The following is a 19,231-nucleotide window of genomic DNA, read 5'->3' as shown; positions in this document are numbered from 1 at the left end:
GTAGTTGTAGAGAGCAACAAGGTCTCGCCTGAGCCTTCTCTTCTCCAGACTAAACAATCCCAGCTCCCTCAGCCTCTCCTCATAGGGCTGGTGCTTGAGACCTCTCACCAGCCTCATTACCCTTGTCTGGACACGTTCAAGAGTCTCAATGTCCTTCTTAAATTGAGGGGCCCAAAACTGGACACAGTACTCAAGGTGTGGCCTAACCAGTGCTGAGTACAGGGACACAATGACTTCCCTGCTCCTACTGGCTACCATATTCCTGATGCAGGCCAAGATGCCATTGGCCTTCTTGGCCATCTGGGCACACTGCTGGCTCATGTTCAGCCAGCTGTCAACCAGTACCCCCAGGCCCCATTATATCTGGCCACTCTCCAGCCACTCTGTCCCCAGCCCATAGTGCTGCATGGCGTTTTTGTGACCAAAGTGCTGCACCGAGCACTTGGAGTTGTTGAATGCCATCCTGTTGGACTCTGCCCATTTGTCCAGGCTGTCAAGGTCCCTCTGGAGAGCCCTTCTACCCTGAAACAGATCTACACCTGCTCCCAACTTGCTGTCATCTGCAAATTATTGATGACTGATTCATTCCTCTCATCCAGATCATCAATAAAGATAGTGGACAGGATGGGGCCCAGCACTGATCCCTGGGGAACACCACTAGTGACCGGCTGCCATCTGGATGTGGCACCATTCACCACCACTCTCTGGGCTTGGCCCTCTAGCTGGTTCCTAACGCAGCACAGAGTGCTGCTGTCCAAGCCATGGGCTGACAGCTTGGCCAGGAGTTTGCTGTGGAGAACAGTGTCAAAGGCCTTTCTGAAGTCCAGGTAGACTACATCCACAGCCTTCCCCACGTCCACCAGATGGGTCACCTGATCATTGAAGGAGATCAGGTTAGTGAGGCAGGATCTGCCCTTCCTAAATCCATGTTGGCTGGGCCTGATCCCTTGGCTATCCTTCAGGTGTGCTGTGATTGCCCTGTGATAGCTTCAGGCTGTGCCTTTAAGAAAGGTAGCTGCAAATTCACTAGCTGAATAGTCGGGTGTAAAAAGGAAAACAAGAGAGGTAATTCTAAACGAATTTCATTGGTCAGATGAGTGGGCTGTAGTTTTACGATCTTACATTCTTCTCTCTCTCACTCCATCATTTTTCTGCTTGCATGCTGGCTGTTCTGGATAGAGAGACCACTTGTCATCTAATGACCTTGAGATAATCATTACTAGCTTTCTAACAATGCTTTTGAACTAACTGAATTTTTCCCTAACATCTCTCCTTTTCTCTTTTCTTCTAATTAACCAGAGGGAAAAGGGAGAGGAGAGGTTGGGGCAAGAGCGGAGCAGTGTCTTCCTGCCCAAGGGAGATTTCTGTGCTGTTTTCTTTTTGTAAATACTTGCAAATTGCATTCCATTATTGCTTGTAAAATGCAGCTTCATCATTTGCTTCTCCGACTGAGTTCAGCCAAGCTTTTGTTTGATGTGTGTGGGTTGCACCATCACATGCCCCCAAAATAATCTGCCCTGTAATTTTTCCTGGAAGTGAGGTCAGGCTGACAGGCCTGGAGTTTGCAGGTTCATCCAGCCGGCCCTTCTTGTGGATGGGCATCACATTGGTGTGACCGTTTGAGGCTGGGCCTTCTCTCTCAACCCACCACATTTCTAATGTTCCCTTCCCAGTCCAATAAGGAGTGGAGTTCTTCTTGCCCCTCTTTATAGCATTAATATATTTATATTTTATTGTCCTTTACAGAAGTGGCCAGTTTGAGTTCTAACTGGGCTTTTGCCTCTCTAATTTTTCTTCTACATGATCTAACAACATCTTTAAGGATATCACGAGTTGCCTCCCCCACTTTCCAAAGGCAAAGCCTCTTTTTGTACCTTCATTCCTTAAAGAGCTGCTTGCTGTGGTGGTTGAGAGGAAAGGCTCTGCTTTCTCTCCCCCACTGAGAAAGAAACCGCAGCTAAAACTCAGTCGGAGAAATGAGAGTATATTTTACAAGGAAACAGATTATATGTAACACAACAAATACAGGTATTTTACAATATATACAGGAATATACAGCAAATTAACTCAACCAGAAACCAGACCCATCCCAGAGGGGGCTTCCCTCTGTGCCCCCTTCACCCCCCTACCTCCCTTCTCCCCCAAAAGAGGTAGAGAAGAGATAAGGACAGTTAACAGGGCAAGAAAGAAAGAGAGGCCTGGCACAGGAGTTAGTATCTTATCTCAGTTGGCCAGAAGCCCAGAAGCAGTCCAGCCGAAAGGAACAGCGAAGGAAGAGAAACTGAGAGAAAGTCCCAGCTCCCCTGCGTCTACCAATCTCACCTCCCACCTTACTTGGCCAATGAAATTCGTTTAGAATACCAAAATATTTTATAAACATTTAGCTAGTGTGCCCCTTCCTTAAAGGCACAGTGTCAAACGGTCACACTTGCTCACTGGTCACCTTCCCCACTGGCTCATCTTTTGGCACATGGGCACAGCCAGTTCCTGTGCATTCAAGAGCTCCTGTTTGAAGTAGGTCTAACCGTCCTGGACCCCTTTGTTCTTAAGGGCTGCTACCCAGGGTACTCTCCAAATTGGTTGCTTAAACAAGCTGAAGTTTCCCTCTGGAAGTCCAAAGTAAGGGTTCTGTTACCGCTCTTCCTTATTTCCCTGCATATGGAAAACTCCACTATCTTATGGTCACTGCATCCTAGACAGCCTCCTACCACGACACTGGAATCACAGAATGATTTATTGTTTGCATTTTTTCTGTACCTGCACAAGCCCATGTAAGGCATTCATGGAACCTTTTGTCAGCATATCAAATTGCAAGCATGATACATGCAATTACATCTTTCCAGTTGTTATTTTGATTTGTCATCCACCGATTTTACTTCTGAATTGCTAGGACCTGAATTCACTAGGACCTGGTGGTCCTAGTGAATGGAAAGTTGACCATGAGCCAGCAATGTATTCTTGTGGCCAAGAAGGCCAATACTATTCTGGGGTGTATTAGAATGGGTGTGGTCAGTAGGTGGAGAGAGGTTCTCCTCCCTCTCTACTCTGCCCTGGTGAGGCTGCATCTGGAATATTGTGTCCAGTTCTGGGCCCCTCATTTGAAGAAGGACAGGGAACTGCTTGAAAGAGTCCAGCATAGAGCCACAAAAATGATTAAGGGAAAGGAACATCCTCCTTATGAGGAGAGACTGAGGGAGCTGGAGCTCTTTAGCTTGGAGAAGAGGAGACTGAGGGGTGACCTCATTAACATTTATAAATATGTAAAGGGTGAGTGCCAAGAGGATGCAGTCAGGCTCTTCTCTGTGATGCCTAATGACAGAACAAAGAGCAATGGGTGGAAGTTGAGGCACAGGAAGTTCCATGGAAACATAAGGAAAAGTTTTTTCACTGTGAGGATGACAGAACACTGAACAGGCTGCCCAGGGGAGTTGTAGAGTCTCCTTCTCTGGAGATATTCAAAACCCGCCTGGATGCTTTCCTGCGTGATCTGGTATAAGTGGTCTTGCTTTGGCAGGGGGGTTGGACTAGATGATCTTTTGAGGTCACTTCTAGCCCTTAACATTCTGTGATTCTGTGATAGCACTTTGAAGCTCAAGGCATCAGTCCTGACTTACTGAAATTCCCATTTAATGAAAGATCAGGTGTTTGCCCTCCAGCTACAGTAATGGAAACTGCCCTCAAAAGGATGAAGAACAGACTTGTGAAAAGTTGCTTTTGTACAGCTGAAATTTTTAATGTATTTATTTTCCTCTGAGAGATATAGAAGAGGCTGCCAAGATTAGCTGTATAGCACATAGCCCTATTTGGAGAATTGTTTTCCATCAGTCTCATTCCTGACTTCTGTAAAGGGAGCGTGTAGTCTTTTTATATCTTCTTCTTTTGGCAGACTACACTAAGTGTCATTCAAACCAAAACAGCAGCTAGAACAGCTTTTGAGGTGATGGTACTGTTTGCTGTGGACTACACTGGAATTTACATATCTTTGTAGATGGCTTATAAACATTTGTAATCCATCTTCCCTTTTACTTCAAGCCCAGAGGGAGAAGGAATGAAAATAAAAATTTAGTGAGCTGCCTGGTAGAGTCCTAGTCTTGAATCTGCTCAGACCATAGCTGGATTTTTCATGGGGTTTTTTGACCTTTTGTTCTGGAACAGGAATCCTTTACTGTGGAATTGATAGAACTCAGATAACTATACCCCAGGTATCTTAAGAATCTTCAGTATCACGGGGAGGGGGCTTCCTTAGAGATTTATGTGGAAAAAGATATATTTAAAGTATTAAGACTGCATTCAGCATTCTGGGAAACAATGTCTAGATTTATTAAAATATTTTCCACACTGAAAAAGTGAAAACAAGAGGTAACTCAGCTTGTGTGTGCCATGTTGCTTCTTAGTAAATAGGTAAACCTGTATTATGATAAGAACAGGTAGGGGAACTGTCAGTGGAGAATCTAGAATTGTAATCACTAAAAACCTCATTTGTTTTCCCCAGCTCTTCTAGTAACAAAATTGTTATTTCTGTGCAATGATTTCCTGCCTACAGAAAATCTGTTGTTGAAGTTATTTGGAAGGAAAAAATGCTTTTGAGCTGAGAGCAGCTGCTCAATCTCATTTAATCTTTTATTTTGTTGTCTGTGGTTTGTTAACATGGAGGAGTCTTGACTTTTTTGAGAACCATTCCTGTTCTTAGCATCATGAATTTGTTAAAAGTGAGATCCAATGTTAATGACCTAAATCAAAGTACTGTATAGAGCAACTTTATCCCTTTCCCTTTCTCAATGAATGAGAGTCAAACAAATCCAAAAGGAGCCAAAAAAAGGGCACAGATAGATTTCTGGGATTTGGTGTCCTGAATGAAAATTAATGCAAACCTTTGAAGTCAGAGAGCAAAATCACCATGGAGCCCATGGTAATGTGTGATTTCCTGCATGTGAGAATAGAATAGAATAGAATAGAATAGAATAGAATAGAATAGAATAGAATAGAATAGAATAGAATAGAATAGAATAGAATAGAACAGAATAGACCAGGTTGGAAGAAACCTTCAAGTTCATCACATCCAACCCATTATCCAACCCACCTTATCAACTAAACCATGCAACCAAGCACCCCATCAAGTCTCCTCTTGAACACCTCCAGTGATGGTGACTCTACCACCTCTCCGGGCAGCCCATTCCAATGAGCAATCACTCTCTCTGTGTAGAACTTCTTCCTAACCTCCAGCCTAAACCTCCTCTGGTGCAGCTTGAGACTGTGTCCTCTTGTTCGGGTGCTGGTTGCCTGGGAGAAGAGACCAACCTCTGCCTGTCTTCCGCCTCCCTTCAGGTAGTTGTAGAGAGCAATAAGGTCACCCCTGAGCTGCTTCTCTTCCAGGCTAAGCAACCCCCTCATTTGCAAGCAAATAGAGCATTATATCCTAGTTATTGCTGTTTTGTATTTAACTGATAGTGTACTAATGACTTTTAGAAGGATGCACCATTTGCACAGTAACCATAGCAGATGTGAATGCATGCGTATGTGTCTGTGTTAATGTGATGGGTTGGGGCCGATCCCCTCCCCACCAAGGGAAAAAATAATGACTCAGACAAATGGAAAGTGGTGGAAAGTTTAAATGAAAGTTTAAATGAAAAGTGGTGAATGTTTACAGAGAGCCAGAGTCGCAGTGACAAAGAAGATCCCAAAGCACAACCAGAAAATATCCCATCCCCACCCGGGGGTACATCCATAACCCTCAGGGCTCTTTCTTCCCCCCAGAACTCCACTGCTAGGCTAATCTCAGCTGGCCAGATCTGAGACTACCCATCCCCTCGGCCTTGGGCATAGCAGGCTGCGAGACACCTCTCCCAAGTTACCGGGTGGCTGTGAGGGAAGAAAGAGAAAGTGTCAGACCCCCCCACTGAGATCTTATAGGAGATCAGGGTATTATGGGATGAAATATCTGGCTTCCTGTGTCCACCCACTGGGCTGGACTTCTGAACAGAGCAAGCACCCCTTATATGAACACAGCAGAGGGCACCCAGCCCAAACTGCTACAGTTGTAAACCTAGGGCATCAGTTTAGTAGAGTTAATATGAAGAAGCGGGTCAATAAAGGGGGGAAAACTTAACTACTCACATTATGGGTAGTGAAATACTGCAATTGTATTTTGTGAATAACTACTTTAGTCTTGGTCTATTTATGTGGTTAACATCATCTTATAACATGGAATAGTTTGTCAGTCATAGATATATTTTAAAAAATGAAGAATTGTCCAGGCTGTTATTGAAAAAATGCTAGCCTTTCCTTTTTGGGAACAGTGGTTAACATAGAAGAGTGAAATGCTGTGCAATTTTTGGTACATTTACATGCATACAGAGGTATATTTACATTATCTATCTATCTATCTATCTATCTTATCTGTGGAGTGTGTGGAATAGAGTAAAAATAGATGGCTAATATATATACAAATACAAACAGATAACAAAAAATCAGATTCAAGGGGAAGGAGTTGACAGGTCATTTCACAAATTGCACATGACCAGCATACTTTGAAGCACTTGAACCGTAGTACCAACTGTGCAGAAGCCTGTCATTAGGAGAAAACGTTTTTGTATTCCTCAGGCTGCAATTTTTTTTTTTTTCTCATTGCCTTCATAAATCCTCATGAAGCCAATACTGGGAAAAATGGGAGTATGCACATAGACTGGTACTGTGAAACTTCACATCTAACCTACTTCATGCTGTATTGCACCTGAGCTCAGTACTTAATCTCTAGAATCAGCAGTTTTGCACATGTGTGGAACTGAGCTATTCTACTCAGTTTGGCTGAAATACATATTATATCAGAGATTCTACAAATGGGTAAATCGACAGAAAATGAAACAGGATTAAAAAAATTAACAGTAAAATGATTTTAAGGTAATTTGAGGACTTTTGAACAGTAATTTCTGGAACCAGAAAGGAAATCTTACGTTCTTTCATTATCCTGATGTATTTTCTCTTTGGCTGCAGACTGATTTCCAGTCATATGGGGATAGTGTGCAAATCTGGCACCACCTACTCAGTTATTATTGATCACCAGAATTCACTCTCATATGTACTCCCTACATATGGATGTTGTTCTGCATAGCAGAGCTTGTACTTCAGTTGCATTTCACATTCTGTGTATGGAAATAAGTGTATTTGGGAACATACTTTTAACAATATCTTTAAAGATGTTCCTTCTGCAGTCTTTCTAAAATAGAAGCAGTTTATCATTGCAGACAAATATAATTCTGAAAAATACTTTTTGCATTTAAATGATATACTGAATTAAGTTTTGCAATACATCTATCTTTATATTGAGAAATGAGATGTATTGAGAATAAGTAACTTTTTGTGTACACTGAGCACTGCATGAAGAGTTCAAACAGGTGGATTAAACAACTGAACTGAAATTGAATAAATATGGAATTGCATTTTTAATATAAACAAGTTTTATATTAAATTTGGAATTACATATATAAATTTGGAAACTATAATATCAGAAACCATGTTTTCTTCATCATCTATGAACAGGAACCTAAGAGCAAAGTAGGACTCTATTAAAATAAACTGAACTGCATTTTCATCTCTAATCATATCTGGGTTTCTTATTATCTGGCCTAAAGGGCTATGTACATAACAATAAAACCGAAGTTATTTATCACAGCTTTGGCTGTCTAAATTTGAGCTAAAGGTATAATATTTGTGACATTTGCTACCTGCAACATCTTCTACGTCTTCGTCATGCTCTGTCTTGTACTTCTGCTTGAGCCTGCTGTTCTTCTCAGTGTGCCTCTGTCATTTATTTCTGCTCTCGCCCCTACCAGTTGTTTGTCTTATCTTGTGCCATGTTGTCTGCCACCTGTGGGAATGCCATCTTGTCTTTATTTACACAAGTAGCTAAATAGGTAGTTTGCATTACAATTAGAAAATAAGATTTCACATCCGCTTTCAGGATTGGTCGTAACTAGGTGAGAGGTGCCTGGGAATAAAAGAAATCCTGTGAATCTACCACATTTAACAGTGGGTAATTATTAATGTGTGGCAGGCAAGTGTGTAACCAGAGTGAACAGGAAATGCTCATACTGTGAGCACTTCAAAATACTGATGTGGACAATTTGCATCATATTCAGAACCTGTGACACATCTTTTTGCCAGGATAACTTGCAACCATAAACTAAGAAGGGGAAATATGTGGAATTTTCCACCTTCTCTGTACCTAGCATGGCTTGCTTTCTGAAGCATACTGGAATTTGGTACTGGACATAACCTGCATGATGCTGTCCAGGGGAGACTGCAAGAAGGGCAGGAGCAAAAGAACTGTTCAATCAGAGACCAATTGGAGGACTTGGTGGGGAGTTATGACTCTGGGAAGACTGGCCAGGGAGGGAAGAAATGAGAAGTGATGATAGAAGAGGAACTACAACATGCTGACCTGATCTCCCCCACTGACACTGCAGGTGTAGCATTTGTCAGCAAGGTGATTAGAGACGGGAAGAAATCTTCAGAAATCCCTTCCAGCTCCTACCATTATGATTTTAAGGGGGAGTAGTGGCATCTGGAGAGGAGTCCAAGTGTAGTGTTCTAAGTATCTGTTTGTCTGTTTCCTTTATTTTGGTAGGAGAATCAGTAATTAAAAAGTTAACCAATAAAATAAAATTTGCTGGTACAAAACTTGCTTCATAGCCTGCAACAAACTTTGAAAATCACAGTGTTTCTGGGTGTTCTTAAAACATATGGTACTGTTCTTAAAATTAGATTTGCTGAAATGAAATTAGTTGAAATCTTCACCAATGCATTGGCAGGCTTGGTGGGTAAAGGGGTGAGCAGTGGATAGATTTCACCTCTATCGTAATAAGGCTTTTACAGTATCACAGTATCACCAAGGTTGGAAGAGACCTCAAAGATCATCAAGTCCAACCTGTCACCACAGACCTCATGACTAGACCATGGCACCAAGTGCCACGTCCAATCCCCTCTTGAACAGGGATGACTCCACCACCTCCCTGGGCAACCCATTCCAATGACGAATAACTCTCTCATCTATCTCCAATGACATCCACACAGACAACCTATGGGTTAGGTCAGTAGGCAGTGAGTTGAGTTGAAAACTGGTAGCTGGTCCCATGGGGATGTGATCAGCAGCATGAAGTCCAGATGGAGGCAATTCACTAGTGGTGTACTCCACAGGTTAATATTTTTCATTAACGGCCTGTACAGTGGGATGGAGCAGACTCTCAGTAGATTCACAGATTATATGTAAGAGGGTGGCAGGGATGATATACCATATTAGAAGTGCTTTTTGCTAAAGCCCACAAAATATTTCTTTCTGCAGCAAGATATGATTTTAAAATGTGCACCTTGGTCCAGGATTACTTCTTTACCTGAATTCTGAGAGTTTTTTCTTTGTTTGCCACCACAGCTTTTCCCAAACTTGATCTTCTGTTTGGGAGAATTGCAAACATTTTCAAAATGACTTAAGAACTATCTGATAAAATTTACTTGGAGACAAGTAATTCCATGTTATATCCTTCTTTCAGTGATAATACATTTTAGAAAGGAGTAAATCGTGTGCTACTGGCCAAGTTAATTATCCTATTTTTCCCCACGTCTAATGTCAGAGATGTTTTTGGTTTCTTAGCAAAGAAGAAAATGTATGTAGGTTTGTTTTATTATTATTCTCCCAATCTTCTGACATTGCATAGAGATTATTTACATGCAGGGAAGGATAGCTGCTTCCAAGACTTTTTATTTTATTCAAGTCAGCTAGACACAAAAATGTGTTACTTTCTTGATTTTACCATCACCAGCAAACTCTGATGGGTCAGTGAGTAGAAAGCAAAATAAATGACCAAAACGAAATCATACTTTCCAGTAGTGGAATGAATGCAATAAATAGTTGTTAAACCATCCTGCAAAGATATTACAATCTTTCAGTCCATTCTTTAGGTTTTTTTTTATCATGTTTTAATTTTGTCTGTCAGGACAGGCAAGTATAAATTTATTTTCATAGTACTTTAGTGAATATAAGATTTTAAACCTTGTAAATCTCTTTCCTTAAAAATCTCTTTCCATTTCTTTTTACTAAGCATGAGAATCAACTCCTTTCATCTAATCTGACTTAACAATTTGAAAGATGCACATCTAATCTAAATTTGCTGTCTAGGTTCCCCTTAACAGTCAGTGCAAAGTGACAGACACTAAAGGAAAATAGTACACTTTGTAGCAGAATAATTAATTTAACTGCAGGATATCTGAGGTGTTTGTGATAGCCAAAGTGAGTAATTCTTTGATGCCTGTCTGTCCCCTTGCCACTAGATGGGAACCTGGAAGATCACTCAGACTATCAGTCAAGCTTTAAGTCTGATGATGTGATTCCTACATAAATCTGCTAGTTTTACATGCCATATTTCACTATGAGCCAGGAGCTGAGCCCATTATAAGTTTTTCTTTCATACAAGGCCTACAGAGTAATCTGAAAGAAACAACTATACTTTGTGTTAATAAATCTGTATTACAATTGACACCTCTGCTGCTATTATTTTAAGAAAGGCAGACCTTGCTACCTCTCATTTTTATTAACTAAACTTCTTATCATATAAGGTGGTAAGAAAAGTAATTAAATTTACTAGAAGTCACTCTTCATAATTCCTTTCAGTTAAAAGCTGTAGAGAGAACACTTTAAATAAATTGTATCAATGGCCTCTTAAAGAAGTTACATGATATTGCACAGTAATTTAAACTCTTATGTCCAGCAGACATTTAAATTTTCAAGGATAGAATGAGCTTTCTTATTAACATAAAATAAATTGCCTTTTATAGTGCATATTCTTACACTAACAATGCTTAACATAGAAAATGCAACTTTATTATCATGCTAGTGGTTTCTTTTCAAGCTTCTCATGAATCATGAATGGCTCCTTTTAGTTTATCCTTTATCTTGTTTTGCATGAAACTTACAGAAATGTCAGCCTCGATCATCAAGCTCACTTTTGTTGTCTCCAGTTGGTGACAAATGGCAATTTTATTTAGCAAGGGATGGTTCTCTTTGAGGTGGGATTGATGGATGAGGGCATAAGAGGTTGGGCTAGCTGACAAGGTTACTCTTAACGGCTACCCATCCCTAGAGTGTGGGTGTCTGTGCAGCTTGTCAGTCAGCTTTTGAACTGCTGTTTACTCTGTAGTGTTTAAATGCAGACTGTACATGGGACAGCTAACTTTATTTTAAAATGCTGTGCTGCACATAGAGGTGGTTCCAAAACTCACTGACGAGCAGCTCAGACATCTGTGCAGTAAAGGCAGGCTGGACAGGTAAGGTGGCAAGTCATAGCTGTGCCAAGCAAAACCAGATATTTTTCACATTCCATAGTTGTTGTTTTTTTGTTGTTGTTGTGTTTTGTTTGTTTGTTGTGGTGTTTTGTTTTGTTTTGTTGTTGTTGTGGATTTTGTTTGTTTGTTTTGTTTTTTTTTTCTGTACAGGTTATAATCAGCTCCAATGTTGAAATGTTTTTAAATGTCTATGTATATAAACCCAGAAATGTTTGAGATTTCCCTACAAAATCCTGAATTTTTTTCAATTCTTGTCTTCAGGCTGGAGCAAATGTGCTGCTGCAAGATGTTAATGGAAACATTGCTCTTGATTATGCTGTAAAAGGGACAGAATCTAGCAGCATTCTTCTGATGTATTTGGAAGAACATGGTAAGTCAGCTCTTCAGCTTCTGAAATGTTTTTACCGAACATAGCATGAAACCTAAAAAGGCATTGACTTAATGTAAGTCTGCACCCAAGGACATGGAACTAGATCAGTTTACAGATGAAGAGGAGGAAGATTGTTTAGAGTCACAAAAGTTTTCAGTACCTTTACACTGGAACAGCTAACAAGGGTTAAATTCAGCAGACATTGTCAGATAAAATTTAGCCCATTCATATGGTGATGCTGAAATATGAATTCAGATCAGAAAAACCTACATTAATGCAGAAGATTTTAAACCAATTAATTTAAAAATGTGAGAACCAGGTTTCCCATCCTGTTATTTCACATGTGAGTTATGTATAGCCTCAGAGTATACTTTTTTCCCAGTGACAGGCTGTTAAATACATCTCTTCAAATAATCTGGATGGAAATGTATGTGAAACTTTATCACTTATTTAAAAAATATTAGTACTGATTTTGTTTTGTATTGAGAAAATACTGTAGCTAGATTTCTATTATGAAGTATGCTTGCTAACAAGAACTTAATTTTTCAAGTACTAGTTTATCAGTCTTACTTTTAGGCTGTCCAGGTAGATCGATCCTATGCCTTAATTGCAGCAGTGTGTAATCTAGGCCTTTGGGTGATCAATGACAAAATACCCATCAATTTTGCTTAGTCTGTTACTCTTCTTCTTGTAACAACAGGCAGCACAAAGTACCCTTATTTTGCAATTAGTTTTAAAAATTTAATTAGTATCTTCTGAAATATTTGTGTATCCTACCATGGGTAATAGTAATTGAGGAAAGAAACCCCGAAGGATATACAACAATCTGGATAAGTCTGAATTAGTTTGACTCATGCAGACTGTTTCTCTGTGGACTGATTTACTGAAGCTCTCATCTTTGCCGTAATCTCCATGCACATCTGCATATGCACACCCCAACACAGAGCAATGTATGGCCAACAATCTTGTAGAAGAGTATTGGCTGATCCTGTAGTAAATACCATTTTCAGCTGTAGTGTTGTAAAACCTATTATGTCATCCTTTAAATACAAAGTATAGGACATATTTTCTCATTCTCTGTAATTTGGGTGATTATGTAATCTAGCATAGGTCACACAGGAACGCATCCAGACAGGTCTTGAAAGTCTCCAGGGAAGGAGACTCCACAACCTCTCTGGGGAACCTGTTCAGTGCTCTGTGACCCTTATGGTAAAAAACGTCTTCCCCATATTGAGGTGGAACTTCCTGGGCTGTAGTTTACATCCACTGCCCCTTGTCATATCACAGGGTGCAAATGAGAAGAGGCTGTCCCTTCCTTCTTGACACCTAGCCCTCATATATTTATGTACATTCATTATATCTCATTTCAGTCTTCTCCTCTCCAGACTAAAAAGCCCCAGGTCTCTCAGCCTTTTTTTCATAAAGCAGTCCTCCAGTCCCTTAATCATCCTTGTAGCCTTCCATTGGATACATTCAAGTAGATCCCTATCCCTCTTGAACTGGGGATCCCAGAACTGGATGGAATATTCCAGGAGGGGCCACATTAGAGCAGAGTAGAGAGGCAGGAGAACCTCCCTTGATCTGCTGGACACACTCTTCTCAATGCACCCCAGGATCCCATTGGCCTTCTTGGCCACAAGGGCAAATTGCTGACCCATGGATAACTTGTTATCCACCAGGACTCCCAGGTCCTTCTCCACAGGGCTGCTTTCTAGCAGATCACATCCTAACCTGTACTGGTGCAGTTTATTATTCCTTCCCTGTGCAGGACTCTGCACTTGTCCTTGTTGAACCTCATTAAGTTCCTCTCTGCCCATCTCTCAGTCTGTTCGGATCATGTTGAATGGCTGCACAACCTTCAGGTGTATCAGCCAAGCCTCCCAGTTTGGTATCATCAGCAAACTTGCTGAGCAGCCACTCTGTCCTGTAATCAATGTCATTGATAAAGATGTTAAACAGTACTGGACCAAGCACTGATCCCTAGGGGATTCCACTAGTTACAGCTCTCCAGCTGGACTTGGCACCATTGACCACCACTCTTTGGACTCTATCTTGCAACCAGTTCCTAATCCATCTCACTGTGTTCTTCTATCCTACACTTTCTGAGCTTTCTTGCAAGGATGTTATGTGAGACAGGGAGGTGGTGGAGTCACTGTCCCTGGATGTGTTCAAGAGGGGATTGGATGTGGCACTTGAGGTCTGTGGTGACAGGTTGGACTCGATGATCTTTGAGGTCTCTTCCAACCTTGGTGATACTGTGATACTGTAATAATGGATCTGTTCTGTTTCAATTTTAGGAGGACCATATTCAAGTGTCTCAGCTAGTCATGTCCAAGTCCTATCCATTTAGGTATTTTTGTTATGTTTAGTTAAAATATTGTGCAATTTCACAATGTTTTATGAAATTCATGTGAGCAAGTATATTCAACCTTACTTTTCACCTGCACAGTAGAAGGATTTTTTTTTCTACCTTGTAGCAGTAGGTAGAATAAGAATATACATGAACTAAGGATTGGTACAGACTGTTTCACATTAGTCAAACACAGTCAGCTTGTAGATTACTACAATAAAGAGAATTTCCCTAGAGCCAACAGTTAAGCACATAAGGGAAATCACATGTACTGGAAAAACTGCCCCAGTAGTGGGCAAAGGATTAAGGAAGCATTTGTTGTAAGACTGACACTATATAGTAAGCTAGAATGTGATAGGAAGATGTGTTCAAAACATTATTTTGGTCTAAAATTTAAAGTAATCTGCCATTATTATAAACTCTAGTGTGGTGGAGCTAAAAGCCAAACTTACACACTGCTGCTCACTCATTTTTTGCCAGATTTGGGCTATTAATTTAAAAAAGTGTTCAGAATATGTACAGCAAAATGCTCTAACATTGGGGCTGTGCTACACCTACTCTGGTAGGGGGTTTGAACTAGATGATCTCCAAAGGTCTCTTCCAACCCCCGTCATTCAGTAATTTGGCTCCTCAGGAAGCTGATTGAATCACCATCACTGGAAATGTTTAAAAGATGCATAGATGTGGTTTTAGGGGGCATGGTTTAGCACCAGACTTGGTAGCATCAGATAACAGTTGGACTTGATAATCTTCAAGATCTTTTCCAACCAAAATTATTCTATAAGCACTTAAACAGATTTAGTAGTTGACGGGGGAGGGGAATCATACTGTTTCTTCAGTGCACTCAAGAAAAGTGATTGTGTTTTTTAAGATAAGCTTGAGTAAGCTGCCTTATATTTTAAGATTTTCTAACTCTTGGGGAACTGACTTTGAAGTCAGACTCCTCTTAACCTTTGTGTGTTTCTAGCATGCAAATGGGTGTGTGTTTGAAAGTGAATTGAAGAAAAAAGTCCATCATATGGAAACATTTTATTACCCATATGTTTCTATCAAAGAGATAAACCTTTAAACTCACTGTGGAGACTTCTGGCACTTGAATTAATGTTGTAAATTATAGCCCGTAGTTTATGATCTACTTTGTAACTGATGCTGGAAGGAGAGCAGACATCTCCTTGACTAATAGGCTTTACAAAGATTTGGAAAAAAGATCAGAAACTAAGAATGCCATCTTGGGATCCTTTCAATTTACCAAATAATCACCTGTTACCATTGGGAATAACTTATTATTAGCTTTTTTTTAGAATTCCTAAAACTGTAACCTTTAGTAAGTTAGAAAAAAGTAATTCAGTGCCCAGGGTGCATCTGCACTTATTAAATTCCTTGGGGCTTTTCTGTCTGTGCTCAAAGCCAAGTCTGATATGGGTACAGCCATGCAGCCTGGGACTAGATGGCTAAAGAAGAGCTAGGAGCTGTAAGGCTGGGAGAAGCCTTGTCATCGTCTTTCACCTATGCTCAGACCATTGCCCTTGGTTCTTGCTTGAGGTACGCCTGTGACCAACCATGAACTTTGATGATCCCAACTCTGAACCACTGACTTGACTTCCTGGCTTCACCTGGTTTTTCTGGTTTGCTGCTGGAGTCTTTTCTGGCAATCATAGGACTGCTGCTCATCTCTGATTCCCATCACTAGATCTGCTCAGTGTTCTTGTTTGGGTTCTGTGAGGCTGCACCTTAGTCAGCAAGGATACCTCCCTGTGTGACCTGTATTCACCCCCAGCTTCCGGCTCCCTAGCATGTATTGAGTGGCCCACTCTCTGACAAAAACATCTAACCATAACGTATTAAGACATTGCAGAGAAATCCTAACTATAGAAATATCATATGCAAAGAGCTCATTTCAGATATGATATTTATTGCAAGTATAAACAAATAAAATAATAAACATACAGGATATGTCCACAAATGAATGCTTTAGTATTAAGATTCGAGAATGTGCCAGTCTGTTAACATAAATTACAAACAAAAATACTGTTTTCATACAAGTTAAGAAGAAACAGTTTTTTCAACCAGTTTTAGCTGGAAGGGTCAACATCCTTATTATAAAAGACAGGGGAAAAAAAAGACATGTTTCACTACAGGGAGGGAATTATGACTCTGATGTCTGTGTGAGGAGGAGGTGGGAATTTAATTTCTAGTAGCATTTGCAGACTAAAATGAACTGAATTTAAGATAGACTAAGTCTGTGTAATAATATCTTTAAAGGAAAAGAGATAAAACTCAGCAACAGTTGGTACTTCTGCAGTGAAATAAAGCTATAGACCTCAGCAGTTTTTCAAGTGTATATTCTTTTGTAGATACTGAAAATACTGGCTTCCCCTCTCACATAATAAATGTTGCTGAAATATATCAGTTTGTATGCTGACCTTTGAAAATGAAATGCACATAATGCCAAACAGTACGCACAGTAATTACTGACCAATGTCATCTAATAATGGTCCTTGCAAAGCTGTCCTGTAAGCAGCCACAAAAGTCCTTCTAAAATTTTAAGCTGGATAAAGCAACAGCTACACATGAATATTTCCATGAGTGGAATTTTTTTTTTCTCCACTTTGCCTGTTGTGAACATGCCAATCCTATCCTGTCCTGTCCTGTCCTGTCCTGTCCTGCCCTGTCCTATCCTCAACCACATTCTCAACCACGATATCCCCAGAATTACAAGAGTACAGACAGGCTTATCACACTTGAGGTGAAAAGAGCCTTGCTGTTTGTACAGCTCTGTGCAGGAGGGGCAGATACAGACAGCTTGAGAGAAAAGTTAAGAGGTGAGGAGAGTTTGGCTTCTCAAAGCTGTTGCAAGTTTTTAAGGTACATTTGTGTTTGCAAGACAAGATGATACAGACCTCTCCTAAAGGCTGTTAAGACCATGGGAGAATGAGATATACAAGTTAAAGAAAGAGTAGCTGCTGGGTACATGCACTGGATATTTCCAAAAGAATGCTTGAATGTTTTGCTTTGTACTCAGCACAGGAAAACAGGTGTTCCCCTCACAGATGGAGAAACTTCTTAGTATTGGATGTTTTTAAGTAATGTATTATTGATAGAAATTCCCAGTTCTGTTTGCCATGTATTTCTTTACCACTGTAGCTTTTTGAAAGGTATTTTCCCTCTTTTCATCTGAGATTTTTACATTCCTTTTAATTGTCAGAGACAACCAAAGTACACAAAGTGGGCTTGTCAGGTGTTTTATTATACAGTGAAACATAATGTATTTTGTAGCTTCTGGGTCATGTTCCTGACTGTCACCAACACAAATACTCAGCACTGCATGCTGTGCCTAAGGTCACTAATGTTTTAACTGTTCCTTCTCCATCTCATCTTCAGAGATGGAGCTACGCATGTAGTTCTTGTTCTGATTTTACAGGGTATTTGGAGCATATTTTCCATCCTATACCTTTCTTTTTGAGTTTCCATTTTTGAAAATGTGAGTCCATTCTCATAGTACATGCCAACTTGATTTGCTTCCCCTATTTATTCATGCTGGCTGTTGTCCCATTTCAGCTGAGTATCTAAACCACATTTCCCTTTTGAAAAGCAAGGTGAAGGTCATTCTTTAATTCAGGCAGCAAGTTACTTTCTGTAACATTTTGTTGTTCCATCTAAACTCATGGAAAGTTTTACTTTCCAGGGAGGGAGAGTGCATTCTCCAGAATTACAGACTTGATAAGGGAAAGAAATTACTGAATGTGTTTGAACCTCATGTACACACTTGGTAACTCTGCTTCTCAGCTCCCCACCAGAGAAGCCTTTACTCTGAAGTTTAATAGTTCCCGAGTTCTTGGAATTCAAAACCGCAATTCTAAGATGGTAATTTAGATTATTTTTGCATTCTCTTTCCTATAAAGGCAGAGAAAGGGAGTCTTTGTTTCTGTAGCATTTTCAAAACTCCTCTGGGTATTAAAAAAAAAATTAAGCCCATGGTATCTTCCTTGCTAGGCTGTTTACTGCGATTTGTTTCATGAAATGTATATAATTCCTTTATACAACAATTAGTTTGAAGTCAGGCAAGCTATCTGGAGATTCATGTAGACTGTTGCTGAGTGCAATTATATTTGTGATAGAATATATACACCCATTAAGGCAACTGAAATTGTGGTTCTTCCTTTATCATGAGCAAAGTTAACCTTTCAACATCCAATTCTTTGCAAGCCCCAGACAAGACACACCAAGGTTCTATAAACTCCAGTTTACAAGATGTAAGGATCCATGTTTCACTGTTAGCATAAGAATATACTAAGTTTATTCTCTGATCATGCTGAGTGTTCAAGTCAGTAGTAAACTGCAAGAAAAGGCTAAGATGACTTCTGCCTTCATCCTGTAGGCAATTACTGTAATATACATGAAATCATGAAACAAACAACCTGGTAATTATGTTTCACTCTCTGACTTTTTCTTTTTTTTTTTTTTTTTTTTCCTGGGGAAAGTCAGAAATTGGTATTTCTGTTTCATGGACTGTGAACTTAGTTTTCATTGAGTGTTTGAGGTATTATTCACACAAAAGAGAGAGCACATTGATTTTGACTATTACATCTCTCCTTGAAAAACAGTCTATTCAAATTGTTCCCTGGGGACATCAAGAGGAAGAAAAAATGCACATAAATTCTCTCAGTAATGCTTAGAAATGGGCACCTTCGTTGGGTACAAAATGATACATGTATTTTAAAATTTTAACCTACCTACCAACGTTACAAACAGCTTTATCATGACAAGGCAAGTTTTATTTTGTCTATTTAGTCTGTCTATGTTTAAAAAGTGAAGTCACTACTGGAAATGGCAACTAATTTAGGGTGTATATCGCCCTTCGCACCACACAGCATTTTGGAAATGTAAACTTAGGCATATGAGAGAGAGTTCTGTCACTAGGAGAAGAATGTTATACTATCAATTTACTGTTGCAAAAAGCAGGATATAGGCAGACACAAAATAAATAAATAAGTAAATAAACAGACCTCATTGATGCCATGAGGCATCAGTAATCTGTAAATGTCATCAGGTAGTTTTAAATCATTGATGTGAAATGTGATGAAGGCATAAAAACTTTGGTTCTGAAAAAGTGAATAAACTGTTAGATACTGAGAACATCCAATGAAATGCACATTGTACTCCAGTCTAGCAGCTGTCAG

The 19,231-nt window shown here is 39.9% G+C and overlaps 1 protein-coding gene across 1 annotated transcript in view; it reads left to right on the top strand.

Moving 5' to 3' along the window:
* The window catches only part of MYO16 (myosin XVI), a 331,490-nt gene that overhangs the window by 83,556 nt on the left and 228,703 nt on the right, over window positions 1-19,231 (top strand). The window contains exon 5 of the mRNA XM_054162913.1: window positions 11,593-11,701. Within this exon, the coding sequence (XP_054018888.1) occupies window positions 11,593-11,701 (109 nt within the window). The remainder of the gene's footprint in view (window positions 1-11,592; window positions 11,702-19,231) is intronic.

Source organism: Dryobates pubescens, chromosome 7 (genome assembly GCF_014839835.1).
Source record: "Dryobates pubescens isolate bDryPub1 chromosome 7, bDryPub1.pri, whole genome shotgun sequence".
Taxonomy (NCBI): Eukaryota; Metazoa; Chordata; class Aves; order Piciformes; family Picidae; genus Dryobates; species Dryobates pubescens.
This window is presented reverse-complemented; position numbering and strand designations above follow the sequence as displayed.